Source organism: Podarcis raffonei, chromosome 8, assembly GCF_027172205.1.
Source record: "Podarcis raffonei isolate rPodRaf1 chromosome 8, rPodRaf1.pri, whole genome shotgun sequence".
Lineage (NCBI taxonomy): Eukaryota > Metazoa > Chordata > Lepidosauria > Squamata > Lacertidae > Podarcis > Podarcis raffonei.
In genome coordinates, this window is record NC_070609.1 from 5038276 (window position 1) to 5065253 (window position 26978).

The 26978-nt window shown below is 53.7% G+C and overlaps 1 protein-coding gene across 1 annotated transcript; it reads left to right on the forward strand.

Moving 5' to 3' along the window:
• Nucleotides 1–5575: 5575 nt before the first annotated feature.
• Nucleotides 5576–23321, forward strand: MAP3K10 (mitogen-activated protein kinase kinase kinase 10). Its single transcript, XM_053397695.1, has 11 exons — nucleotides 5576–6064; nucleotides 6662–7607; nucleotides 9187–9367; nucleotides 9912–10060; nucleotides 12375–12550; nucleotides 15347–15587; nucleotides 16314–16436; nucleotides 19251–19389; nucleotides 20726–20838; nucleotides 21043–21588; nucleotides 22584–23321. Exons 2-11 carry the CDS (start codon nucleotides 6851–6853, stop codon nucleotides 22943–22945), a joined length of 2787 nt encoding a protein of 928 aa, XP_053253670.1. The 5' UTR covers nucleotides 5576–6064; nucleotides 6662–6850; the 3' UTR covers nucleotides 22946–23321.
• The last annotated feature ends 3657 nt before the right edge of the window (nucleotides 23322–26978 follow it).

Consider the following 26978-nt stretch of genomic DNA (forward strand, 5'->3'; position numbering starts at 1 on the left):
CTCGAAGCTACCAGCATGGGTTTCACTAAACTGCGGGAGGCAGTGGAAGACAGAAGTGCCTGGCGTGCTCTGGTCCATGGGGTCACGAAGAGTCGGACACAACTAAACGACTAAACAACAACATGTGGTTCAAGAAGGGACGCAGGTGGCGGTGTGAATCCCTGTGACTGGGTGAGCTCCTGTTGCTCGATCCCTGCTCCTGCCCACCTAGTAGTTCGAAAGCACGTCCAAGTGCAAGTAGATAAATAGGTACCAGTCTGGCGGGAAGGTAAACGACGTTTCTGTGTGCTGCTCTGGTTCGCCAGAAATGGCTTAGTCATGCTGGCCACATGACCCGGACACTGTACGCTGGCTCCCTCGGCCAGTAAAGCGAGATGAGCGCCGCAGCCCCAGAGTCGGTCACGACTGGACCTAATGGTCAGGGGTCCTTTATGTAGTTCAAGGGGTCTCTATTGTTCTATGTGAGGGTGGCCCAACTTTTCAGACCAAGTGGGTCACCAGAGCAGAGGCAGCGACCATTTCGCTCGTGTCCAATTGACGCACGACTGCTGATGTGCAGCTCCTTTTGGACCTGTTAGAGGGCAGGAAGGGGGGCTTGCAGCTGGCTGATGCATGCTCTGCAGTTGCATACAGGGGCCAGGAACAGAAGTACCGTACTAAATGGTCACTGCCTGGACTTCAACACAGAACCTGCAGGGCACACACTGCCTTAGTGCGCTTGGGCTGGAGGGGGTGGAGGAACAAGGCCAAAATTGGACACACATACCCAGGGACACAGGTGGCGCTGTGGGTTAAACCACAGAGCCTAGGACTTGCCGATCAGAAGGTTGGCGGTTCGAATCCCCGCGACGGGGTGAGCTCCCGTTGCTCGGTCCCTGCTCCTGCCAACCTAGCAGTTCGAAAGCACCTCAAAGTGCAAGTAGATAAATAGGTACTGCTCCATCGGGAAGGTAAACGGCGTTTCCATGCACTGCTCTGGTTCACCAGAAGCGGCTTAGTCATGCTGGCCACATGACCAGGAAGCTGTACGCCGGCTCCCTTGGCCAATAAAGTGAGACGAGTGCCGCAACTCCAGAGTCGTCCACGACTGGACCTAATGGTCAGGGGTCCCTTTACCTTTACGCAGCTTTGAGAAGGCAGCGCAAGGGCTGGGGAGGGGCATCAACTTGCTGAAGGCCACCCAAAAGGCTTTGAGGGCCACATGTGTAAGAGCACCCTGCTCCATGTACCATTTCAGACCTGTGGTTTATGTACTTGTGTAGTACATTTTATTTCTGATGCCTTTATCATAAAAGTAGCCACTAACAGCAGCACAACTGTAGCAGAATACAACCATCTCCTTGCCCTTGGGCTTGCTGTCACGACAGTGATGACTGCCATTGGGTGTGGCAGCCTTGAGCCACCAGGGCCTCCCAGACGCCAGCACCCCCGTCCCCATGGCTGCAAAGCCCCCTGCCGCCACCACGTGCTTCCTAATCCCTGCTGTCTGCAGAGAGAGAGAAGCCTGTAATCCGGGGCCATTTCTGTGTCAAGGCCTTGCCTAACTCCATTCCCTTTGCACCTGACCGGGGCTTTGCCAGATGATCCCGGCTTGCAGGCCCTGGGGGTGCCCTGCTCTCAGCGCAGACCCTCCCTGCCCCCCACGCCCCCTCCCAGGCCAGATGCTCTAGCATCTGTGTGGACCCCGGGTGAGGCTGAGGAGTGTGTCAGAAGGAAAACGGATACAGTGGTACCTCGGGTTAAGTACTTAATTCGTTCTGGAGGTCCGTTCTTAACTTGGAACAGTTCTTAACCTGAAGCACCACTTTAGCTAATGGGGCCTCCCACTGCCGCTGCGCCACCGGAGCATGATTTCTGTTCTCATCCTGAAGCAAAGTTCTTAACCAGAGGTACTATTTCTGGGTTAGCAGAGTCTGTAACCTGAAGTGTATGTAACCTAAAGCGTATGTAACCTGAGGTACCACTGTATTGATTTATACCTATTAGTAACTTTGCATTAATGTAACATGCGATGTAACATCCCATGGACTGCAAGAAGATCAAACATATCCATTCTGAAGGAAACCAGCCCTGAGTGCTCCCTGGAAGGACAGATCCTGAAGCTGAGGCTCCAAGACTTTGGCCACCTCATGAGAAGAGAAGACTCCCTGGAAAAGACCCTGATGTTGGGAAAGATTGAGGGCACAAGGAGAAGGGGACGACAGAGGATGAGATGGTGGGACAGTGTTCTCGAAGCTACCAGCATGAGTTTGACCAAACTGTGAGAGGCAGTGGAAGACAGGAGTGCCTGGCATGCTCTGGTCCATGGGGTCACGAAGAGTCGGACACGACTAAACGACTAAACAACAACAACAACAACATCCTATGACAGCACGAGTGGTGCTGTGCGTTAAACCACAGAGCCTAGGACTTGCCGATCAGAAGGTCGGCGGTTCGAATCCCCATGACGGGGTGAACTCCCGTTGCTCGGTCCCAGCTCCTGCCAACCTAGCAGTTCGAAAGCATGTCAGAATGCAAGTAGATAAATAGGTACCACTCCGGCGGGAAGGTAAACGGCGTTTCCGTGTGCTGCTCTGGTTCGCCAGAAGCGGCTTAGTCATGCTGGCCACATGACCTGGAAGCTGTATACTGGCTCCCTCGGCCAGTAAACTGAGATAAGCGCCACAACCCCAGAGATGGCCACGACTGGACCTAATGGTCACGGATCCCTTTACCCTTTACCTATCCTATGGCAGTGTCACAACTATTGCAGCTGCTAAACCCTAATGGCAAAGTGTGCCTGCACCCAGATGTGCTAAGCCTCTGGATACCAGAGTACAACTCATGGAGAATGCTGCTGTGCTCCTGGGCTTCGCACCGAAACATCTGGCAGGCTACTGTGAGAACAGGACGCCGGACTAAACGGACTTTGGTATGATCTTAGGTTCTTCTGTTCACAGATGGCACATGCCAGGGAGAGGCGGCATATGCCACTGAAGAGGTTTCTCCTGCTCACCTGACCCGAAGACGCCACGTGACACAACTTTCAGATGCAACAGAAGGTATCTTCCACATGCAGTCGTACCTTGGTTCTCAAACACTTTGGTACTTGTCCATTTCAGTTCCCGAAAGTTGCAAACGTGAGTGTTCTGGTTTGCAAACGTTCTCTGGAAGCTGAATGTCCGACGGGGCTTCCGCAGCTTCCAACTGGAAGTCGTGCCTTGGTTCCTGAATGTTTTGGAAGTCGAACGGACTTCCGGAATGGATTCTGTTTGACATCTGAGGTACCACTGTATTCCAGAAGAAGAAGAGTTTGGATTTGATATCCCGCTTTATCACTACCCGAAGGAGTCTCAAAGCGGCTCACAATCTCCTTTCCCTTCCTCCCCCAAAACAAACACCCTGTGAGGTGAGTGGGGCTGAGAGACTTCAGAGAAGTGTGCCTGGCCCAAGGTCACCCAGCAGGTGCAAGTGGAGGAGTGGGGAAGCGAACCCGGTTCACCAGATTACGAGTCCACCACTCTTAACCACTACACCACACTGGCTCCTGTAGGATGCAGATATGGCTGCCAACCAGGTGGTTTTGGAAGAGGATTTGACCCATTCATGGAAGAGAAGTCTATCAAGGGCCCCTATCCAAGATGGCTCTGCTCTGCCTCCACAGCTGGAGGTGGAAATGCTTCTGAACATCAATTGCTGGAAGCCACAGGAGGGGAGAGTTGCTCTTGTGCTCAGATCCTGCTTGTGGGTTTCCCTTTGCGGTATCTGCTTGGCCATTGTGAGAACAGGAGTCTGGGCTCATTGGGCCATTGGCCTGATCCAGCAGGCTTTTTACAGGATCTGAACCAGAAAAGAGGCGTCCACTCTGCAGGATCCATGGGCAGCATGCAGTTGAGCAGTGTTCCCGGAGAACTACCAGTTCTTGACTCCTCTGCTTTGTGCTGTAACCTAGTCCTAGTTTTTTCTTGACTGCAAACCGTGGCTGGAAGTCATTTGTTTGAAAGGGGAGATGTTAGGAAAACGAGCCTTGCCATTACAGACAGGGATAGGTTACCAAGTAAAACCAGATCCAGCTAGCCTTTGCCACCAGAGCTACTGTAGACTTTGAATAAAAAGCCATTTAATCTACAAGGCTGCCTCTGGATAAACCGCTCCGATGGAAGCAGAACAGAAGCTCCCCTGGACAAACTCTCCACGCCCAGCACATGGCCAGATCCGACGTGAAGACCTGTATCCCAACAGGGCTTAATCCCAAACTGAATGTACTCACACTCATCCACCAGCAGAGAAAACTCTGTGAGAGTTTGTTGTTTACCTGAGCAGAGCCATGCGCTGTGTTGCTCCAGGATTCAAAAAAATCTGATGCAGTTTTGCAAGTTTTCAGTCCACCATCTTGATTCAGGGTGGTCCGACTATATGCCAATACAGATGAAAGTCTACTCTTGGATCTCAGGAACCACCATGCAAAAACTGGTTACGGTATCTCAAGAGGTGCCCAGACGCAGGGAGAACGGACAAATGGATTAACGGTTTTCCAAAATATATGGCAGATTTATATCCTGCCTTTCATTCAGTCAACTGTGGCTAACCAAGGCATTTTAGTTGATCCTCACTGCAGCTTTGATGGTGGTGATGGGCTCCCAGTGTACCTGTGGAGGTTTAAGGAGCTCAGGCCAGGGGTCGCTGGCAACTATTACACCGGGGTGAAGGAAGACCCTGCAAGCAAGTGTTGTCCACCCCGAAAGCTTTCTGCCGATGTCCCCATTAGGAGCCAGTGGGGCAAAATGTCTGGCAGGTGGACAGGCAGGGAGGCTGCTCCTTCCAGCCAGGCCCTTTCACTTTCTTGCTGCTGCTGCTTAAATCTTTTATGGACATTTTTTTAACATAAAAAACTATTTTATGATACATTTTGCATTGTAAACTGCTTTGGATATTTGAAGGGAAGACCAATGTCCACATATCTGAGAGCCAGTGTGGTGTGGGGTGGTTAGAGTGCAGGACTAGGACCTGGGAGAGATGTGGGTTCGAATCCCCACTCCTCCCTGAAGCTCACTGGGGTGACCTGGAGACAGTCCCTGCCTCTCAGCCTAGCCCACCTTACAGGGTTGAGATGTTTAAATGAGGAGTGGGGCGGAGGGAACAGCACTGGCCCCCTTGATCTCCTGGGAGAATAAGGTGGGATGCAAATCACGCAATAGGTAGACAAACATTCGAAGCAAATAGCGTAAATCGATTCGTTTGGTGGAACAAATTGGTTCAGTGGGAGCTGAAAGCGCGAGGGAGGCGTCGTCTAAAATTGCAGCCTTACCTTGCACCCCCCAGCAAAGGCTCCAAGCCCAGTTCCCAAGGCGGGCGGGGCTTCTCCTCGCCACCGCCAGCCTCCGCCATTCCCTGACCCATCAGGACCCTCCCAAGCGGCCCCCGCGAACCAATGCCTTGGCCGGGGCGGGGAACGGAGCGCCGCGCTTTGCACGTGGTCGGAGGCACTCTCTCCCGCAGCCGGCCGAATCGGCTGCAGCGGCGTTTCCAGGACGACGACGAGGAGGAGGACTACGACTCCCATGATGCACCGGGCCCGGGGGGGGGAAACCAGCCTGGCACCAGCTGACAGCTCCGGCGGCTGCACAAGGGATGGAGGGACACTATTAGAATAAGCCAGAGAGCCCAGTCCACGGGAAAGGGGGAGGGGGGTCCAAAGGAGGAGGGGGAGGGGCAGCAGCGTTGACAAGGGGGGGGCTGCTGCTGGAAAGAGATCGGCAGGGAACCCCGCACCCTCCGCTCCGTGGTGCAGGATGCGCCTGCAGGGGGCGAGGTGATCGCAAGGTTGTGCCGGGGGCGGGGCGCGCAGCCAAGCAGGGACCCCCCCCCCCATTTCTCCGCCAGGCCATCTGCAGCGGCGCGCAGGCGATGGGGGCGCCGCCGAGGCGGGGAGGGGGCCGCTGGCCCCTGCGCTGAGCGTCGCCCGGAGGGATCCGCAGGGCTGCCGGCTGCGCCCCCGCCGGCCGGCCGGGCAGGTGCATGGAGCAGGGGCGCCCAGGAAGCTGCCCGGCCGCCGGGGGGCGCCAGGCGCAGGAGAGCCATCCAGGTGAGTCCGTCCCCCACGCACCCACCCGCGGTCAAGGGCAGAGCGCAAGCCCGATCCTGACCCCCCCTGCCGGCCGACCCTGCAGGGGGGCCGGAGCAAGGCAAGGCAGCCCCCCAGCCCCAAACCGCCACACCCGCCCCGCAGGCAGCTTACATAAGGTTTCGCAAAGCTCATCTCTGGCGTGCCAGCTGGTGGCCCTGGTCTTTGTGGGTTGGGAAGGAGTGGGCGGGCCGAGCTGGCACACCTGCGGCAGCAAAGGGGGCTGGGGGGGGCGCGTCTGCCACCTCCTCCAGGTGAGGATTCCAGCGCAGGATGCGCGCCAGCCCTCTGAGCATGGCATGGGGACCTTGCGGGCAAATGGCCCCGATTTCTCCCTCCATCTCTCTGTCATCACAGGGTGGTGTTTCGGAGGGTGGGGGGAGGATAATAGCCTCTTTCTTCTCTGCCAGGGGACGGCGGCTGTCACTCCAGAAGGAGGAGGCTCTTCAGCTGAGCCACTGGGAAGGGGGGCACCCAGCCTGGCATGATTGTTTTGCCTTAAAGACACAGCCTTCCCTCTCCACCATGCTAAAGAAGAGCCCTTTCTTCCTCCTGCAGCGCGTCTCCCCTCCCTCGGCCAACATTTGGCTCCTTGAGAGTTGAGGAGGCTTCCCGGGAAGACCGCTGGTGGAGGACCAGCAGCCAGGACGGCTGGTGATGGTGGTGAGGATGGAACCCCCAGAGCCAAGAGCTCTGGACAGTGGAGGAATTGGCAAGCGGACCTCAGCTGCAGCCGGCCCCTGAGCCATGCAAGGCCGAGACCAGGGGAGCAGGGCCCCCACAGTGGATGCCAGCCACATGGAGCAGGCCTGCAAGGAGGAGGCGGGCGGCGGGGGTCTCTGGGCCGCCTGCCCGCCTGCCCCCAGCCCCTTCTGGACTGCCATCTTTGACTACGAGGCCTCGGCGGAGGAGGAGCTGACCCTGCGCAGGGGGGACCTGGTGGAGGTCCTCTCCAAAGACTCCACCGTCTCCGGGGACGAGGGCTGGTGGGCCGGGAAAGTCCAGGAGAAGGTGGGGGTCTTCCCCAGCAACTACGTGGCCAGTGACGCCAAGTACAGCCGCCTGCAGGACTCGCTGGTCTGCCCGCCTCCGCTGGAGATCTCCTTTGAGGAGCTGGAGCTGGAGGAGATTGTGGGCGTGGGGGGCTTCGGGAAAGTCTACAAGGGGCTGTGGCGGGGGGAGGAGGTGGCCGTGAAGGCCATCCGCCAGGACCCCGAGGAGGACATGGCGGTGACAGCGGAGAACGTGCGCCAGGAGGCCCGCCTCTTTGCCATGCTGAGGCACCCCAACATCATCGCCCTGAGGGCTGTCTGCCTCAGCCCCCCCAACCTGTGCCTGGTGATGGAGTATGCCCGGGGAGGGGCGCTCAACCGCGCCCTGGTGGGCAGGAAGGTGCCCCCCCACGTGCTGGTCAACTGGGCCGTCCAGATCGCCAGGGGCATGAACTACCTGCACAACGAGGCCGTTGTCCCCATTATCCACCGGGACCTCAAGTCCATCAACGGTAAGCCTGGGAGATGTTGCTTCAGCAGTGAAGGGGCTCAGAGGGGGAGGCTCTGCCTAGTCCTGCGTGCTCAGCCAGGCCCTGATCCTGGCAGGGGGCTTCCCTCCTCCTCTTGTGTAACCTCACTTGCTTACCAGTAACCCTGAAGGATAGAGTCATGGACTGGTAGAGTTGAGAGGGTCTCCTTGGGATCACCTGGGACGCGGGTGGCACCGTGGGTTAAACCACAGAGCCTAGGGCTTGCCAATCAGAAGGTCGGCGGTTCGAATCCCCGCGACGGGGTGAGCTCCCGTTGCTCGGTCCTTGCTCCTGCCAACCTAGCAGTTCGAAAGCACGTCAAAGTGCAAGTAGATAAATAGGTACCACTCCGGCGGGAAGGTAACCGGCGTTTCCGTGCGCTGCTCTCGTTCGCCAGAAGCAGCTTAGTCCTGCTGGCCACATGACCTGGAAGCTGTACGCCGTCTCCCTCAGCCAATAAAGCTAGATGAGCGCGGCAACCCCAGAGTCGGACACAAGTGGACCTAATGGTCAGGGGTCCCTTTACCTTTTTACTTCGGGATCAGTTAATTTAGCCCCCTGCAATGCAGGAATCACAGCTATGGAATCCCATCCAAGCTCTGCTCAAAAACCTACAAGGAAGGAGGGCCCACCACTTTCGAGGTAGTTCATAGCTCTCCCTAATGTTTAATTGGAATCTCCTTTTCTATATTTTGAATCCATTGGTTCGGGTCCTCCTCTCTGGAGCAGGAGAAGCTGCTTCCTGACTCAGTGTAGATTTGGGGAAGGGTCCTGAGGGTCATCTAATCCAACCCCCTGCAATGCAGGAACTGCATCTAAAGTCACTATCTCCTCTACTCCCTGGGGGTAACGAGAAGGGGCCCGAGACTGGTCGGCCAGGGTAACCTGGATAGCTGGTTTGGTGACTGGGCTTGGGGGTGTCTGGGCTGGACGGTTCCTCTGGGTCACTGGTGGTGAGGAGGCCTGTCCTGCTCTTCCAAGGAGACCCCTAACTTCCAGGCCTGAGCAGAGCTGAACCCTAACACCAGTGCTCAGTGATCTGGCAGGGGAAGAGCTGGGGGCGAACCTTGCAGTGCCAACCCCGAATATTGTCATGTCCCTTGCAAGATGTGGGTCCCAGTCTTGAGCTGTGAGTCCCCAGTCCCAGCAGAACTGGAGATGCATAGGGAGGGTGTGATGGCAGACCTTTCTCCTGTGGAGACCTTGGAGCGGGACCTCCCACCTCCCCCCACAACTGCTCCACTGGCTCCCTGGCCAGATATTGGCCAAGGAGAGCAGCGGAAGGGGCTTGTTCACAGGTGGGCAGCTGCAGTGAGGACATCTCCATCCTTGGCCACCGTCCTCCTGGGCGGTGTTGGTGGCAGGGAAAGTGAGGCCTGCTCAGGAAGCGGGGGGGGAGAACTTCCTCCCTCTCCCCAAATGCCAACAGCCCTCCAAATGGAGCCACGAAACCCACCGCATGCTCAGAACAATACCTGCCAAACCAACTGATAGAGCCAGCAAGCAGTGCCCTCTGCTCAATGATACCTGCCCATTTCCTTCTTCCTGGTTCCTTCCTCAGTCCTCATCCTGGAGCACATCGAGAACGATGACTTGGGCGGCCGGACCCTCAAGATCACGGACTTTGGCCTGGCACGCGAGTGGCACAAAACCACCAAGATGAGCGCTGCAGGGACTTACGCCTGGATGGCCCCCGAAGTCATCAAGCTGTCCCTCTTCTCCAAGAGCAGCGACGTGTGGAGGTAATTGAGGGTCGCAGTGGAGGGGACGGGGAGGGAGGGAGGGAGGGAGGGAGGGAGGGAGGGAGGGAGGGAGGAAGGAAGGAAGGAAGGAAGGAAGGAAGGAAGGACCCAGCTCCCTTGCCCAGAGGGCAGCCATCTTTCTTCTCTCCAGTCACCAAGAGCCAAACAGAAATGCAAACAGATCGGCTCTCCTTGTCACTCAGGAAGTTTCACCTACTGAACTACAGCCTGCTGCACAGCTAATAAAGGACACAGGAGCACCCCCTGGGAAAAACAGAACCCCCAACCACCACCGCTTAGAGGGTGCAGACAGAGAGATCAGCCGCTTGGGAGGGTGGGCCCTTTTTGACCCAGAATTGTGGAGTTGGAAGGGACACCCAAAGGCCATGTTGTCCAACCCCCGGAATCGCAGACGGCGTGCTTGTTTTTGTAACGGTTCCGGGGCAGGGAGATGGAGCGCCTTCCCTCTGCAGCTGCTTGTGGGTCTGGGGCCTCCCCCCACGGACTCACTCCTTACCTCTCTCTTCCCGTCTCCCCTTCCCAGCTTTGGGGTGCTGCTGTGGGAGCTGCTGACTGGCGAGGTCCCGTACCGGGAGATCGACGCCCTGGCGGTGGCCTACGGGGTGGCCATGAACAAGCTGACCCTGCCCATCCCTTCCACCTGCCCTGAGCCCTTTGCCCGGCTGCTGCAGGGTGAGTGGGGGCTGCTGCTGCTGGGGGTCCGAGGGCATGGCCCTCTCCATGCTTGCTCAGTGCTTCGAGGGTGCGGGGGGCAAGCCAGGGTGGCAGGGGTCTTCTGGCACAGGTGTGTGGTCTCTCCCGCAGCTATAGGGCTGGGGAAGAGCAGAGGGGCACAAGTGGGGATTGAGGAGGGGCGCCTTCAGCCTTATGCCCCCCACCAGTTGCAACCCAAGGCTCAGAAAGAGGTCAAGACCCCTTGTTTTATTATCAAATAAAAGCGCCTCTCCCCCAACCCCTTGTAGGACACTCTTCCCCCTTGCTTCCTCTGCCAGCCCCTCACCCCAAAGATTCCCCAAATATCTGAACATTTTGCTGCTGGGGAAAGGACGAGATGGCACCCCCAGCCCCATTCCACTTGTGTCCCCTGGGGGGCTCTCCCTTGCCTGGGGGCCCAGCCGAGAGCTTCCTCAGTCTCCCCCCAGGCTCGGGGGAGAGGTGCTTTGGGGAGGCCGCCTGGGAGAACCCGGTCCAAAGGGAGAAGCAAGCTGCACATGCTCAGAAGCACTCTCTTACTGATTTCAGGGCATGCAGCCCAGGTCTCAGTGCTGAGCCTGCACTGTGGCAAGAGACTGAGGGGCTTAGTTGGCATAAAATTTGGGGTGGAGGGCATCCAATGAAAATGAATGATGGAAGACCCCAGGAGGCCGTGAGGGCCACCAGCTCAGATGGCTTTAATAGACTATGATGTTTATTATTATCTATTACAGTATATGCCACGCATCGAGGGACGCAGGTGGCGCTGTGGGTTAAAGCCTCAGCACCTAGGACTTGCTGATCGAAAGGTCGGCGGTTCGAATCCCCGCGGCGGGGTGCGCTCCCGTCGTTCGGTCCCAGCGCCTGCCAACCTAGCAGTTCGAAAGCACCCCTGGGTGCAAGTAGATAAATAGGGACCGCTTACTGGCGGGAAGGTAAACGGCGTTCTGTGTGCTGCACTGGCTCGCCAGATGCAGCTTGTCACGCTGGCCACGTGACCTGGAAGTGTCTCCGGACAGCGCTGGCTCCCGGCCTATAGAGTGAGATGAGCGCACAACCCTAGAGTCTGGCAAGACTGGCCCTTACGGGCAGGGGGTACCTTATGCCACCCATCTTGGACTCACAGCTGTCCAGGGAGGTGCAGGTTAATTCTGTGTCCAGGGTAGCTGTCTGCCAGCTCCATCTGGTATGCAGGCTGAGACCCTACCTGCCTGCGGACTGTCTTGCCAGAGTGGTGCATGCTCTGGTTATCTCCTGCTTGGACTACTGCAATGCGATCTACATGGGACTACCTTTGAAGGTGACCCGGAAACTGCAATTAATCCAGAATGCGGCAGCTAGACTGGTGACTGGGAGCAGCCGCCGAGACCATATAACACCGGTCTTGAAAGACCTACACTGGCTCCCAGTACGTTTCCGAGCACAATTCAAAGTGTGGGGCTGACCTTTAAAGCCCTAAATGGCCTCGGTCCAGTATACCTGAAGGAGCGTCTCCACCCCCATCGTTCAGCCCAGACACAGATCCAGCGCCAGTTCCCTCATTGCAAGAAGTGAGGTTACAGAGGGCCTTCTCGGTAGTGGCGCCTGCCCTGTGGAACGCCCTCCCTTCAGATGTGAAGGAAATAAGCAGCTATCTTCTCTTTAAAAGACATCTGAAGGCAGCCCTGTTTAGGGAAGTTTTTAATATTTGATGCTGTATTGTTTTTAACACTTGATTGGAAGCCGCCCAGAGTGGCTGGGGAAACTCAGCCAGATGGGTGGGTGGGGTATAAATAATAATAATAATAATAATAATAATAATAATAATAATAATAATTATTATTATTATTATTATTATTATTATTATTAATCTGACTGGGTTGTCCCAGTCACTCTGGGCAGCTCCCAACAAAATATTAAAACCCCAATAGAACAGATTCATGGAGGAGAAGGCTATGCCCTGTCTCCACCATCAGAGGCTGGAAGTGCTTCCAAATCCCAGTTCCTGAAACCACAGGAAGGGAGATTGTTGCTCTTGCCCTCAGACCTTGCTTGCTGGGTTCCCACAAGAGTTACCTCCCCGGTCACTGCAAGAACAGGATGCTGAGCAGCCATCGTCCGGATGCTGCAGGCTCCTCTTCTGTTCTTGTGGAACCTCCAGCCTAGGAGGCAGTCTATCTATATTCCTTGGGAAATTTGGCCTCTGCGGGAACAGGAAGCTGGGCTGGTTGGGCCCCTGGCTGGTTCCACCAAGCTCTTCTTAATGCTGGGTTTGTTTGGCCTTCTCCTCTGGCCTTCTCTCCCCACCCCACAGAGTGCTGGAGCCCGGACCCCCATGCCCGGCCGGACTTCGGCTCCATCCTGCAGCAGCTGGTGGCCATCGAGCAGTCGGCCATGTTCCAGATGCCCCTGGAGTCCTTCCACTCCCTGCAACAGGACTGGAAGGTGGAGATTGCGGACATGTTCTACGACCTGCGCGCCAAGGAGAAGGTGAGTCGGCTTCTTCTGGCTCTGCATCTCTTGGGGCTCAGTCCCACTTGCCTTTCCTCTCTGCTTTAGAGCTCCGGGTCCAAGTTCCTTTTGTTGTCGTTTAGTCGTGTCCGACTCTTCGTGACCCCCTGGACCAGAGCACGCCAGGCACTCCTGTCTTCCACTGCCTCCTGCCGTTTGGTCAAACTCATGCTAGTAGCTTCGAGAACACTGTCCCACCATCTCGTCCTCTGTTGTCCCTTCTCCTTGTGCCCTCCATCTTCCCCAACATCAGGGTCTTTTCCAGGGAGTCTTCTCTTCTCATGAGGTGGCCAAAGTATTGGAGTCTCAGCTTCAGGATCTGTCCTTCCAGTGAGCACTCAGGGCTGATTTCCTTCAGAATGGAGAGGTTTGCTCTTCTTGCAGTCCATGGGACTCTCAAGAGTCTCCTCCAGCACCATAATTCAAAAGCATCAATTCTTCGACGATCAGCCTTCTTTATGGTCCAGCTCTCACTTCCATACATCACTTCTGGGAAAACCATAGCTTTAACTATACGGACCTTTGTTGCTTTGTTCCTTTTATTTATTCCTTTTCTGCCCCAGAGCTTTCTCTGTGGAAATCCAGGGCAGATCTACACTTGTGGTTTTTAATGCTAAGGAAGGGTTTTGATAACGTAAATGGACACCTGTTGTCTTACTTTAAGGCGCTATTAAAATGTGGTGCTGCAGAGCAACCGGCAGTAGGAAGACAGAGTTTTGATAAAAGGAACCAAGGTAAAAAAAATGCTTTCCTTTCCAAGTATGCCCTGTGACGCCTTGGAACGGCAGATCTAATACCGTTCTTATAGCGTTAAACAGGTCGGTGTAGATCCAGCCCCGCTCTTTACTGCTGAATCGGCAGTAGGCAGGAAACCCCAGTTGCCGTTTGATGTGTTTCTGTTTTAAAGAGCGAAGGAAAGGCTGCTCAGACATGGAGCTTTAAATGCCTGGGAAGAGCAAGGCAGCAGTTAAGTCGGGAGACACATCCTCAGAGTTTGCACCGAGAGAAAGAGCTGCGGTGTGTTGGATGAAATTTGCATCTGTGCATATGAATTAACAAATTAACAAATGCAAAGGGTGTGAGACAGCAGCATTGCCCCCTGGCCAAGAAAAGCACAGTCCTGCTGGCAGTGATGGGCACCTACCTAGATGGGTTTAGAAGAGGACAGATTCATGCTTCTGAAAACCGCAAGAAGGGAGAGGTCTCTTGTGCTTAGATCCTGCTTGTGGGTTTTGCTTTGGGGCAGCTGGTTGGCCACTGTAAGAACAGGATGCTGGCCTGATCCAACAGCCTCTTCTTGTTTTCCATGGAACCTCCAGATCCACAGGCAGTCTATCCTAATTCCTTGCTTCTCAGAGGCATTTGGCCACTGGGAAAACAGGATGCTGGACTAGATTTTGGGGGGACATGGGATGGGTGGGTATGGAGGACTCCCTGGTCCTGAATGGGGTAACTGTGGCTCTGAAGGACCAGGGGTGCAGCCTGGGAGTCATTTTGGACTCACAGCTGTCCATGGAGGCACAGGTCAATTCTGTATCCAGGGCAGCTGTTTACCAGCTCCATCTGGTACGCAGGATGAGACCCTCCCTGCCCACAGACTGTCTCGCCAGAGTGGTGCATGGTCTGGTTATCTCCTGCTTGGACTACTGCAATGCGCTCTACATGGGGCTACCTTTGAAGGTGACCCAGAAACTACAACTAATCCAGAATGTAGCCACCGAAACCACATAACACCGGTCCTGAAAGACCTACATTGGTTCTCAGTATGTTTCTGGGCACAATTCAAAGTGTTGGTGCTGACCTTGAAATCCCTAAATGGCCTCAAAGACACAGTATACCTGAAGGAGCATCTCCACCTCCATCGTTCAGCCCGGACACTGAGGTCCAGCTCCAAGGGCCTTCTGGTCGTTCCCTCCCTGCAAAAAGCGAAGCTACAGGGAACCAGGCAGAGGGCCTTCTCGGTAGTGGCACCTGCCCTGAAGGCAGCCCTGTTTAGGGAAGTTTTTAATGTCTGATGCTGTATTGTTTTTAATATTCAGTTGGAAGCCGCTCGGAGTGGCTGGGGAAACCCAGCCAGATGGGCGGGGTATAAATAAATTATTATTATTATTATTATTATTATTATTATTATTATTATTATTATTAGGCCATTGGGCTGATCCAGCAGTCAGGCTGTTCGTATGGAGCCTCCAGGTCCTGAGACAGTCTATCTAGATTCTTGGGTTCTTTGGGGCATTTGACCATTGTGAGAACAGCAGGCTGGACCAGATGGCTAGACCCTTTGGCAGTTGACCCAGCCTGCTTTGCTTATGTTCTTAATAATAAGAATAATAATAATAATAAATTTTATTTATACCCCGCCCTCCCCAGCCCGACCAGGCTCAGGGGGGCTAACACCCGATATAAAAACAAATTGATTGAAACACCACTTAAAAACAATATTGCAATACAACATTAAAACATTAAAATTAAAATACAGCCTCATTTCAATGGAAACTCAAATCAAAAACTTTTGGGGGGATAAAAACGTCAAGTCTTCACCAAGGCTAACTTTCCAGACTGGTCCTACATGGGCCAGAAAAAAGCCAGGGAAGTCTTAGGCTGCCACTCAATGCTGGCAGACGTGTGCTTACTTTGCACATGCTCAGAGGGACTCCTTTTGGTTCAGCCTGCCTTGCCCTCGTAAGCAGGTCCTGGGGCTGAGCCGCGGCAGGTGGGCGGCTGGTCCGTCGGGTGGCGCTGGGATCCCATCGCTCGCCGTCTCCTTTGCCCCAGGAGCTGCGTAGCCGGGAGGAGGAGCTGCTTCGGGCGGCTGAGGAGCAGAAGACTCAGGAAGCCGAGCTGCGCCGGCGGGAGCAGGAGCTGGCTGAGCGGGAGATCGACATCGTGGAGCGGGAGCTGAACCTCATCATGATGCAGATGGGCCAGGAGAAGCCCCGCGTCAAGAAGAGAAAGGGCCACTTCCGGTGCTCCCGCCTCAAGCTGAGAGACGGGAACCGCATCAGCCTCCCTTCAGGTACGGGCCGGCAGCAGCCAGGAGCAGAGCGCTGGCTTGGCAGGCCAAAAAGCCTGGAGGGTGGAGGGCAGGCCGCCAGTCCAAAAGGGTCGCTTGCAGCACCACAACTGTGGAACTCCCTGCCGATTGACACCAGGCAGGCTCCTTCACTGGACTCATTTCGGCTGCCGAAATCATTTTTGTTTAGACAAGCCCGGCCAGGTGTTTTAAGAAGCTGAATCGAGTTCTAATTTGCATTGTGTCTATTGCTATTTTCACTTTCCGAGTGAAAGTGGGTGGTGGTTTGTTTTGTTTTGGTAGAGTGTTTATTTATTTCATCTTACTACCTGCACTTCCTGGAAACCATTAAAGTCGTTTTTCTTTTGACAAGCTTTTCCAACTGGGTGAAGAGCCTCTCCCTTAGATGTTCCTTTCGTATTATTTTTTAACCTGTCTTTTCCGTCCAGTTGCCTTAGCTGTTTTTAACAGCATGTTTGTAAAATCGCCTTGGGACTACCGTAAACGGCGATTCATGAATTCAGCCCCCAAAAGAGCTCTGGCTGGCAAAAGGCAGTCTGGGGAGTCTCCAAAGCTCTCTTCATCCTTGCCTATCCCATCCCTTGTTCTCCTAGAATCGTGGGTTTGTAGAATTAAGAACACCTGGCTGAGAAGCAGGAGGGCCATGCGGGTGGGCGGAGGGGCAGGCCAGGGACTTACGCCTCCTCTGTCTCCTTCCTCCCCATCTAGGCTTCGAGCACAAGATCACGGTGCAGGCCTCTCCCACCCTCGACCGGCGGAAAGGCCTGGGGGCCAATGGCGCCAGTCCCCCCGCAAGCCCCATCAGCATTCCACGGCTGCGGGCCATTCGCCGTGAGTGTTTGCGCACAGAACTGCAAAACTGCAGTTGGAAGGGGCTCCCCAGGGGCCATCTAGTCCAACCCCTGCAATGCAGGAATCCCAATTGGATCATCCATGACAGCTGCCCCCCCCCAGCCTCTGCTTAGAAACTGCTAAGAAAGAGAGTCCACCACCTTCCATCCCACGGCCGAACAGCTCTTACTGTCAGAAAGTTCTTCCTGGTGTTTAGTCGGAATCTCCTTTTTTGTAACCTGAAGCCATGGGTTCGAGTGCTACCCTCCAGAGCAAACTTGCCCCACCTTCCATGGGACTGCCCTTGAGATATTTGAAGATGGCCATCGTATCTCCTCCTGGTCCCCTCTTTTCCTGGCTAAGCGTCTTGGGTGGCCATCGCCCCCCAAGGTTGGTTGGTTGGCGGCTGGTGTTTTTTGTTGTTGTTTTTTTATAAAGATATTCATTAGGATTTTTAAAAAACAAGACAAAAATGTCGTAACAAAAGAAACATACAAAAAAGAATCAGAAAAAAAGAAAGTACAAAAAATACAGAAATACATAACAAAAATGCACAACAAACACAAAAAATAGTTAAAAACAAATCAATTTTTCAGATTTTTAGAATTAACTTGTTTCTCTGACCTCCTCACACCTCCCTTTTTTGTATTCCCAATCACATCATTAATTCAGCAAATCCTTACCTTATCCTTACCCTTTTTCTTTAAATTTAACTCAGTATTTCAACAAATTACATCTTTATATTTTCATCCGTTATCAAACCATTTTTACATATTCTTACTGGTCTTATTACTAAGTCCACTTAGGTCCAGTCCAACATCATTTTAACATTCGTTAATTTTGCAATATTTCTGCAAATAGTCTTTAAATTTCTTCCAATCTTCTTCCACCGACTCTTCTCCCTGGTCACGGATTCTGTCAGTCATTTCCGCCAACTCCATATAGTCCATCACTTTCATCTGCCATTCTTCCAGAGTGGGTAAATCTTGTGTCTTCCAATACTTTGCCACGAGTATTCTTGCTGCTGTTGTAGCATACATAAAGAAAATTCTATCCTTCTTTAGCACCTGTTGGCCGACTATGCCCAGAAGAAAGGCCTCTGGTTTCTTCAAGAAGGTATATTTAAATACCTTTTTCAATTCATTATATATCATTTCCCAGAAAGCCTTAATCTTTGGGCACGTCCACCAAAGGTGGAAGAATGTACCTTCATTTTCCTTGCATTTCCAACATTTATTATGTTGTTTATTAGATTTTTGCTAGCTTGACTGGTGTCATGTACCACCTGTATATCATTTTCATAATATTCTCTCTTAGGGCATTACATGCCATAAATTTCATACCAGTGGTCCACAACTGTCCCCAGTCAGCGAACATAATGTTATGTCCAACATCCTGTGCCCATTTAATCATAGCAGATTTAACCGTTTCATCTTGGGTATTCCATTTCAACAGCAAGTTATACATTCTTGAAAGTATCTTTGTTTTTGGATCTAACAATTCTGTTTCCAATTTCGATTTCTCCACCTGGAAGCCGATTTTTTTATCCAAATTATAAGCCTCCCTTATTGGATAATAGTGAAGCCAGTCTCGCACTTTATCTTTTAATTTCTCAAAACTCTGCAATTTCAATTTATCGGGGCTGGTGTTTTTTGGAGGCCCAGCGACACATGTGCGTCCTGCCCGCCCCCCGCCAATCTTGCAAGGGTTGCATCTCTTGGCTCGCAGGCTGAGGCTTCTTCTGTTCCCCCTTCCTGGATATTCTGAGCACCCCAGATCCCACCGGGCAAAAGGGGAATTTGGTGGCTTAGTTTCGTTTTTTTCTATTTTTAAAAGATGTTTTGTGGCCTTGTGGCTGCAGATATCTATTTTTATGAATTGCACTCCACCCTGCCAAGGGCAACTCACACCATAAAATCGTGGAAAACGTCACCCTAACGTTTAATAAAAATAATAATTTATTATTTATACCCCGCCCATCTGGCTGGGTTTCCCCAGCCACTCTGGGCAGCTTCCAACAGAACACCAAAATACAATAAGCTATTAAATATTAAAAGCTTCCCTAAACAGGGCTGCCTTCAGATGTCTTCTAAAAGTCTCGTAGTTGTTTTTCTCTTTGACATCTGGAGGGAGGGCGTCCCACAGGGCGGGTGCCACCACCCAGTAGGCCCTCTGCCTGGTTCACTGCAACTTGGCTTCTCGCAGTGAGGGAACCGCCAGAAGGCCCTCGGCGCTGGACCTCAGTGTCCGGGCAGAACAATGGAGGTGGAGACGCTCCTTCAGGTATACTGGGCCGAGGCCGTTTAGGGCTTTCAAGGTCAGCACCAACACTCTGAATTGTGCTTGGAAACGTACTGGGAGCCAGTGTAGGTCTTTCAAGACTGGTGTTATGTGGTCTCGGTGGCCGCTCCCAATCACCAGTCTAGCTGCTGCATTCTGGATTAGTTGTAGTTTCCAGGTCACCTTCAAAGGTAGCCCCACATAGAGCGCATTGCAGTAGTCCAAGCAGGAGATAACTAGCGCCATCATAACAACCACAGGACTCGCTGTGCTCTTGGCCCCAGCAAAAAGCCTAAATTCAAGTGTTCGAGATCCACCGGGTAGTTTTACCCCCATTTCCTCCAGCCTGCCCAGACAGGCCAGATCTGATGGGGTTTCCCTCGTAAGAGCAATGGTGAGGTACGAAGGGCCACACTGTAAAATTGGCCGCATCAAACCTGGGGCAAGGACAGTGGGAGGGGGGCGCTGTTGAAACCAGAGGAAGGAGCGCCTGATCTCCCCTCCTTCCTGCTCTCCGCCCCCCCTCTGTTGCAGTGACCCCCCTGGACGGGACCCGGACGTGGGGGCGCAGCAGCTTGGTGAAGAAGGAGGAGCTGGTGGGGAGCAAGAAGAAAGGCAGGACCTGGGGGCCCAGCTCCACCCTCCATAAGGAGAGGCTGGGAGGGGAGGAGAGGTAAGCAAAGCAGAGTGGGGGGGCACAGCTGTGGGAGGGGAAGGGTTAAGGGGGGAGGGGGTTCCAGCCCCCTCAAAGGATGAGTGAAAGAAGGAGGAGGAAAGCGCAGGGTGGTAGTGTTGGAAGGGACCCCCTGCGGTCATCTAGCCCAACCCCCCGCAAGGCAGGAATCGCAGCGAAAGAACCGCAGAATTGTTGAGTCCCGCAGGTTCGTGAAGGAGGTAGTGGAAAAAAGACAGTCACGGAACCCAGAAATTACACAAAACAAACGAAATGCAGTGAAAATCCCTGAAACGAGAAGTAATCGGATATAGAGTTAAACTAAATAACAAAAATCAAAAAGTCAAGGAAAAGAATTAACCTAGAATTAAACAAAGACTTAACGGGATACCGGCTACAAAACTCGTTTCACTGAACTAATCCGTTTCCTCAGAAGGAAATAAAGAAATTATAAACCTTAAAAACTTGTCATTGAGGTTTTCATACCTTTTTTATAAACGCAGTGAAGCGTTTCAGCCCTGCTCTTGAGTTTGTTTAAAATCATTTAAGATTTAAAATCATTTAAGATTTATAATTTCTAGCACCTAGTTTTTAGAGGAGGAAAACAAGAAAAAAAAAATATTCTGAACGAAACAGTGGATGTATGATTTTTGTGGTTCATGCTGTGGCCACAGACATGTGATCTGATTTGACGGTGAGTTTGGGGTAGCCCAATGCAAAAATCCTGAGGATCCTTGTGGATCTGTGCTTTGTAACCACGTTTTTGCGCCATTGCGGCCCCATGAAACAATGGATGCGTGATTTTTTTGGGTGCAGGCTATAGCCACGGACATGCTATGTGATCTGATGCTGAATTTGGAGTGACCCAGTGCAAAAATCCTGAGGATCCATGTGCTTTTACCTCCCCCCTCCCAGGCAGCCTCCTTTATCTCTAGAGTCCCTTATCTCCCTCCTGATCCCTTGCTGATCAGCTGATCAGTGGATTTGTTTCAACACCCCCTTCCCTCTTTCTAAAAAATAAAGCACGATCTGCTTTTTGCCCTTGGGCAATTCGGCTCCAGGGACCACACATTCGTTCCATAAGACACACAGACATTTCCCCTTACTTTTTAGGAGGAAAAAAGTGCGTCTTATGGAGTGAAAAATACGGTACTTCTCATTTCAGGGATTTTCACGGTATTTCATTTGTTTCCTGCGAAGGAGGAGGCTTATAGTGTTGGAAGTGGGGTGGGGGCGGCAGCAAGGCAGCTGCCCACCTGAAGCGGCTGGAGGGTGGGTCAGAGGGCAGGGAGTTGACCCTTCCTCTCCATCATCATCGTCACCTGCTGATTCTCAGGTTGAAGTCCCTGGCGGAGGGGAGCAAGCAGTGGTCATCCAGTGCCCCCAACCTGGGCAAGTCCCCCAAGCACGCCCCTCTGGTGGTGGGCTTCGCCAGTCTCACGGAGATGGGTAAGTAGGTCCTCCACTTCAGGGAAGAAGCAGAGGTGTTGGGGGCAGCCCTGGGGCCGGTCCCCTTTCCCTGGAGGGGATAAGCCCTTGAGCATCTTCCTTTGTGGGGCCAGTCAGGTGGGAAGCAGCAGGAGGGCAAAATTGGGGAAGGGGCCTTGATGTCCTCCCCCTCCTCTAACCTGACCTGCCTTTCTCCCTATACAGAGGAATACGCAGAGCAGGAAGGGGGCAGCAGCAGCCCCTGCTCCCCCTACCTGCCACTCTCGCCGCCCCCCGGGGCCGAAGGCGCCACCAGCCTACCGCCAGAAGGTCCCAAGCGGCGGGCGCCCCCCTGCCACCGCCGTAGTGAACTGGTCCTGCTGGGCTGTGCCTCCATCTTGGCCTCCATCGCTCTGGGGGGAGACTTGGCCGAGCTGGCGGGGGATGGGGCATCCGGGGGTGGCCTGTCGGGCCCCCCCAGCTCCACCACGCTCCTGTCCCTCTCCTCACTCTCCGACTGCAACTCCACCAAGTCCCTGCTTCCCTCGGACAGCGACGAGGCCCCTGCCTGCGGGCCCCCCGAGAGCCCACCGCCCAGGGCCCCCCGCCACAACCCCCTGGTGGACGTCACAGTGGAGAGTTTCAAGAAGGACCCCCGCCAGTCGCTCACCCCCACCCACGTCAGCGCCACCAGGGCCGTCAGCCGCGGGCACCGCCGGACGCCCTCGGACGGGGCCATCCGTCAGGGGCCACCGGGGCCCGACTGCCGAGGTGAGTGCTGGGGTGGACGACTTGATCAGAATGGGGAGGGGGGCTTCTCTCCTGGGCTCTGGAGCAGGGGAAACGCCAAAGGATGTGCTGAGCACCAGTCAGTCTTCCTCGGGGAGTGAATGGGCACAGGCCAGGAGAAGACCTGAGGTGGAAGGGGCTCTGGAAATGGTCCTGAGCCCCAGACATGGCTAGGCTGCAGGTGGGGAGAGCCTGTTTCGCCTCCTGCAAAATTAGTATTTTGGTTTTTGGGGGAGACCTGTAAGGCCTAGGACCCTCGTACCTACGGGACCGCCTCTCCTGGTATGTCCCACAGAGGACCTTACAGTCTTCAAACGAAAACATCTTGGAGGTCCCAGGCCACAGGGAGGTTAGGCTGGCGTCAACCAGAGCCAGGGCTTTTTCGACCGTGGCCCCGATCTGGTGGAACGTTCTGTCACAAGAGACTAGGGCCCTGCGGGACTTGACATCTTTCCGCAGGCCTGCAAGACGGAGCTGTTCCACCAGGCCTTTGTCCAAGGCACAGTCTGACCCCCTGCTTTGGTAATCCTCACAGAACTCTAGCCCAATGGTTGCCATTAATTTGAATTTGAATTGATTTTAAAATGAATTGGTTTCAGAATGCTGTGTTACTTTTATTGTTCTTAGCCGCTCTAAGCCCGGCTTCAGCTGGGGAGGGCAGGATATAAATAAATTATTATTATTATTATTATTATTATTATTATTATTATTATTATTAAGATATCATAGAATCATAGAAAAACAGACTTGGGAGGGAATTCAAAAACACCTGACCTCGTGTTTAAAAATATCAGGGAAGGTGCAGTATGGTCAAAGGTTAGCCACTTAGGGTGGGAAAGGATAAATATCTGCAGCAAAAGTTTCCCAAACATTTTGTATATTTCTTGGGGGGGGCGGGTGGCAGGATCCCCCAGAAAGCAGGACACACGCAGCTCCCTCTCCCGCCCACCAGGCTGATTCTCCTTTCCCCTCCCCAGGCTTGCAAGAAGCGCCGCCCTTCCCTCGCCTGCCGGACCCCCCCTCGCTCGTCCCAGCCCACCGCAAGGCCACAGAGCACCCCAACGCCACCCTGTCGCCGGTGGAGCGCCCCCGGACCCTGGCCTTTGCCCCCCGGCCTCGGCCGGCGCCAGGGCGCCATCGCATCGACCCCTGGAAGCTGGTCTCCTTTGTCCGGACGCAGGGGGGACCCTCCTCTTCCTCGCCGGGTGAGCCCGCCAAGGGGGCCCAGCAGACCCTTCTCGACATGGACATGGAGGGGCAGACCCGGGACAGCACCGTTCCCCTATGTGGGGGTCAGGCCCCCTGCTGCGGCGGGCTGGAGGGAGACATCTCCCACTGATGCAGCATCCCTCTATGGACTGGGCCCACCCCACACCGGCCGGGACCTCAAGGGGGGAAAGCTGCGCCTCTCTGGGTCCCAGAGACGGGTGGACCATGTGGGGCACTATATTTATTGATTCTGGGGATTCCCAGGCACTTAAGTGATGAGCCAAAAGGACAGCTCTTTTCCAAACAATGCAACAGCCCAGCCAGTTGGGGGCGCTGGGCTGACGTTCTGCCCCACAGGTGTGTGTCTGTGTGCGTGAGAGAGAGAGAGCGTGAGAGAGCCAGGTGGATCTTCAGCCTGTCCGGAGTCGCATCCGATCCACGCACCTCTTGTGATTCCACTCGTTACATTGCTTTTTTATATATAAAAAAGGGTGTGTGTCAGAGAAGATGTCTGGCTGCCTTTTCTTTGCCGCTCGGCAGAATTCTGCCAGGATCCTGCATCCTTTAGAAGGGCCTTAAAGGTGCAGGCCCTTTCCCAGTGTCCCGGTCATAGCTGTCAACGTTTCCCCTTTTTAAAGGGAAATTCCCTTATTCCGAATAGGATTCCTCGCAAGAAAAGTTGACAGCTATGGTCCTGGTTGGTTGGTTGGTTGGTTGGTTGGACGGTGTTCCTTACATCTCCATCCTGCCTTTCCTCAGAGTATCATAGAATTCTGGAGTTTGAAGGGGGACCCCCAAAGGCCATCTAGTCCAACCCCCTGCCATGAAGGAATCACAATGAAAGAATCCTTGGAGGGCAGCCGTCCAACGTCTGCTTAGAAACCTCCAACGAAGGAGAGTCTGCCACCTTCTTCCAAGGGAGTCCTTTCCGCTGTTCCTGATGTTCAGTCGGAATCTCCTCTCTTGTAAGCCGTGGGTTCGAGTCCTACCCTCCAGAGCAGGAGAAGAGAAGCTTGCTCCATCTTCCACGGGACAGCCCTTGAGATATTTGAAGATGGCGATAATATCTCCTCTCCTCCAGGCTAAATGGACCCAACTCCTTCAGCTGCTCCTGATAAGGCTGGGTCTCCAGAGCCTTGGTCATCTTGGTCATTGAAACAGGAGCTCAGGGCGGCAAACATACATGGCTTTCTCCTCCACACACACACATTTTAACCTCCTGTTAAAAAGTAGAGACATCAGCTTGACAACAAAGGTCCGTATAGTTCAAGCTATGGTTTTCCCAGTAGTGATGTATGGAAGTGAGAGCTGGACCGTAAAGAAGGCTGATCGCCGAAGAATGGATGCTTTTGAATTCTGGTGCTGGAGGAGACTCTTGAGAGTCCCATGGACTGCAAGAAGATCAAACCTCTCCATTCTTAAGGAAATCAGCCCTGAGTGCTCACTGGAAGGACAGATCCTGAAGCTGAGGCTCCAAGACTTTGGCCACCTCATGAGAAGAGAAGACTCCCTGGAAAAGACCCTGATGTTGGGAAAGATGGAGGGCCCAAGGAGAAGGGGATGACAGAGGATGAGATGGTTGGACAGTGTTCTCGAAGCTACCAGCATGAGTTTGACCAAACTGCGGGAGGCAGTGGAAGACAGGAGTGCCTGGTGTGCTCTGGTCCAGGGGGTCACGAAGAGTCGGACACGACTAAATGACTAAACAACAACAACAAACCCTGGATGCCTAACCCTGTTAAATAGGTTAGGCATCCAGCGAGCTGCACAGAGATGGGAATTTGAGTTTTCCTAGGCCTCCAACCACTCAACCACACTGCTCCGTACTTTGTTAGAGCTGGTAGGGGTTATACAAACACACACCAGGGACTCTAGTGATGCTGAACATCTCCTCCTCTGCTCCCTTCCCTTGACACAGCATAGGACGCTGTTTTAAAGCCACGAGGGAAGTCCCCCCCCCCAAAGTCACTTCCGCCTTAGATACCTCCATGGCTACCCCACCCCCACCCCATTTCTAATTGCCCTTGGGCCTGGGTTCGAGGGCAAGAAAGGGCTTCGTCTGCCCCAGGGCCTGTTTTCGAGATGCAGCACAAAAAATGCCATAAGATGAAACTTTGGTTTTTTTGTTAAGAGAAAAAGGTGAATGAGAAGAGAAAGGGTAGAAGGCTGTAAAATGGCAGGGAGACAGCGGATGGAGAAAGGTTTTCCTCTCACGTAGAACTCGTGGGCATCCAATGAATTTTGGAAGATTTGGGACGGATAAAAGGAAACACTTCTTTATGCATAGTTAAACTGTGGAACTCCCTGTGGAGCAGTTCTCGCACTCGGCTCCTGCTTCCGGACTTCCTACTGTGAGAAGAGGATGCTGGACTCAAAGGGCCATTGGGCCTGATTCAGCAACAGGGCTCTTTTCCTAAAGGCTTTATTTGCTGTTACAGTGGTACCTCAGGTTAAGTACTTAATTCGTTCCGGAGGTCCGTTCTTAACCTGAAACTGTACTTAACCTGAAGCACCACTTTAGCTAATGAGGCCTTCCGCTGCTGCCACGCCGCCGGAGCACGATTTCTGTTCTCATCCTGAAGCAAAGTATTTAACCTGAAGCACTATTTCTGGATTAGTGGAGTCTGTAACCTGAAGCATCTGTAACCTGAGGTACCACTGTATTTACGGCCATTCTTTCAACCAGAGGAGCTGTCGGACTTGAGACATCTCCTTTTGGAAATTAAGCTTGGCGCTGCGGGGCGAGACCGGTGTCTCTGCTACCCACCCACCTTCGATTGGCTAACAGGAGAGCCAGGACTCCTGGGTTCTCTTCCCAGGGCTCCAGCCACCCACCCCCACCCCATTCCTTCATCCCAAACAGCAGTCTCGGCAGCGCATGGACTGAGCATCTCTCTTGCCCTTCTTCCTTAGCGATCCCAGTCACTATAGCAACAGTGGGTACCAAAGGCAGGCAGCTGCAGCAGCAATTCTGGGGATGGAGGCAGAGGTGAGCAGGCACCGTGGCTGCAGGAATATCCTCACAGAGATGGATGGCGGCGTTAAACTCTCCCGTAGTGCAAGGTCTCCTCCAGTTCTTTCTCATGCATCACACACACACACACACACACACATATCACCTCTGTACTGGGTTTAATCTGGGGCTGACAGCTCCTGCCTGGCCCCATAAGCACCACAGACAAGGCCCCGGACAGTGGACTTAAAAGGGATCCCTAAAAGCACCGCAGCTACACCCGGTTAGGGCAGCAGGTGAGGGATAAATGGATCTCAGGGTAAAATATCTGGGTTACGCAGTCTTGAGAATCCATCCATACTGAGGCAGCATTGAAAATGGGTGTTTCTGTCTCTCTTTAGCAATCTCTCTGCCAGTGTCGGAGGTCAGGCTGGAACTCCCTGGGTGGCTGGGAGCTGTTTAATCTGTTCTGACCTACTTAAGGGTCTCTCCTGCCCACCCACCCTAACTCCCCATCTCCTGAAAATCCCACAAGGAGATGGGCAAAACTCTACAATGCTGAAACACACACACACACACACAGCCCAGTTCTTGCAAAGCTGCCCCTCAGTCTCTGCCAGTCCTAGAATCCTAGAATTGTAGCATTGGCAGGGACCTCAAGGGTCATCTAGTCCAACCCCCTGCAGTGCAGGATCTTTCCTGGGCTAGAAGTGGCTCCCCCCCTCTGCCCTCCCTGCTTTTTGGGAGTGGGTAGTAGGATGGGCTGCAGGCCCTCCCATTGGGGTGGATGTGGTGATTTCTGACTCGAGCGCTGATTTAATTTCACAAGTATCCGTTCCTGAGGAACTGCGGTGGCTGAGACCCTCCGCGGTGGGCAAGGAAACTTCTGGTTCGCTCCTCACTCAGCAGCCAGGCAGCCACCAGGAAGCCACCAGGAAAAGAACAGCGCAGCCTCCCTCGCAGGGCTCCACAGGAAGTGCTTCGCTTGGAAGGAAACCCCAAAACTGCTGTCACTTCTGTTCATACCTGGGCAGCACCACAGTTGGGTGTGTGTGTGTGTGTGTGTGTGTGTGTGTGTGTGCTGAAACAGCAGCAGTTGTCCGGATGCTGAGTTGCTGAGGTCTTTCATGCGCATAATGCACAAACTCTGCAGATCCCTAAGTGTGCCGGTGTCGGTTGGCATCGGTCGCTGTGATGTTTGGGCTGAAGA

Bases quoted from the DNA above. Each gene is read 5' to 3' on its own strand.
- MAP3K10 (XM_053397695.1), top strand. From the start codon at position 6,851: ATGCAAGGCCGAGACCAGGGGAGCAGGGCCCCCACAGTGGATGCCAGC. The intron at 9,368-9,911 runs GTAATTGAGGGT...TCCCCTTCCCAG, and splicing joins AAGAGCAGCGACGTGTGGAG to CTTTGGGGTGCTGCTGTGGG. The intron at 19,390-20,725 runs GTAAGCAAAGCA...GCTGATTCTCAG, and splicing joins AGGCTGGGAGGGGAGGAGAG to GTTGAAGTCCCTGGCGGAGG.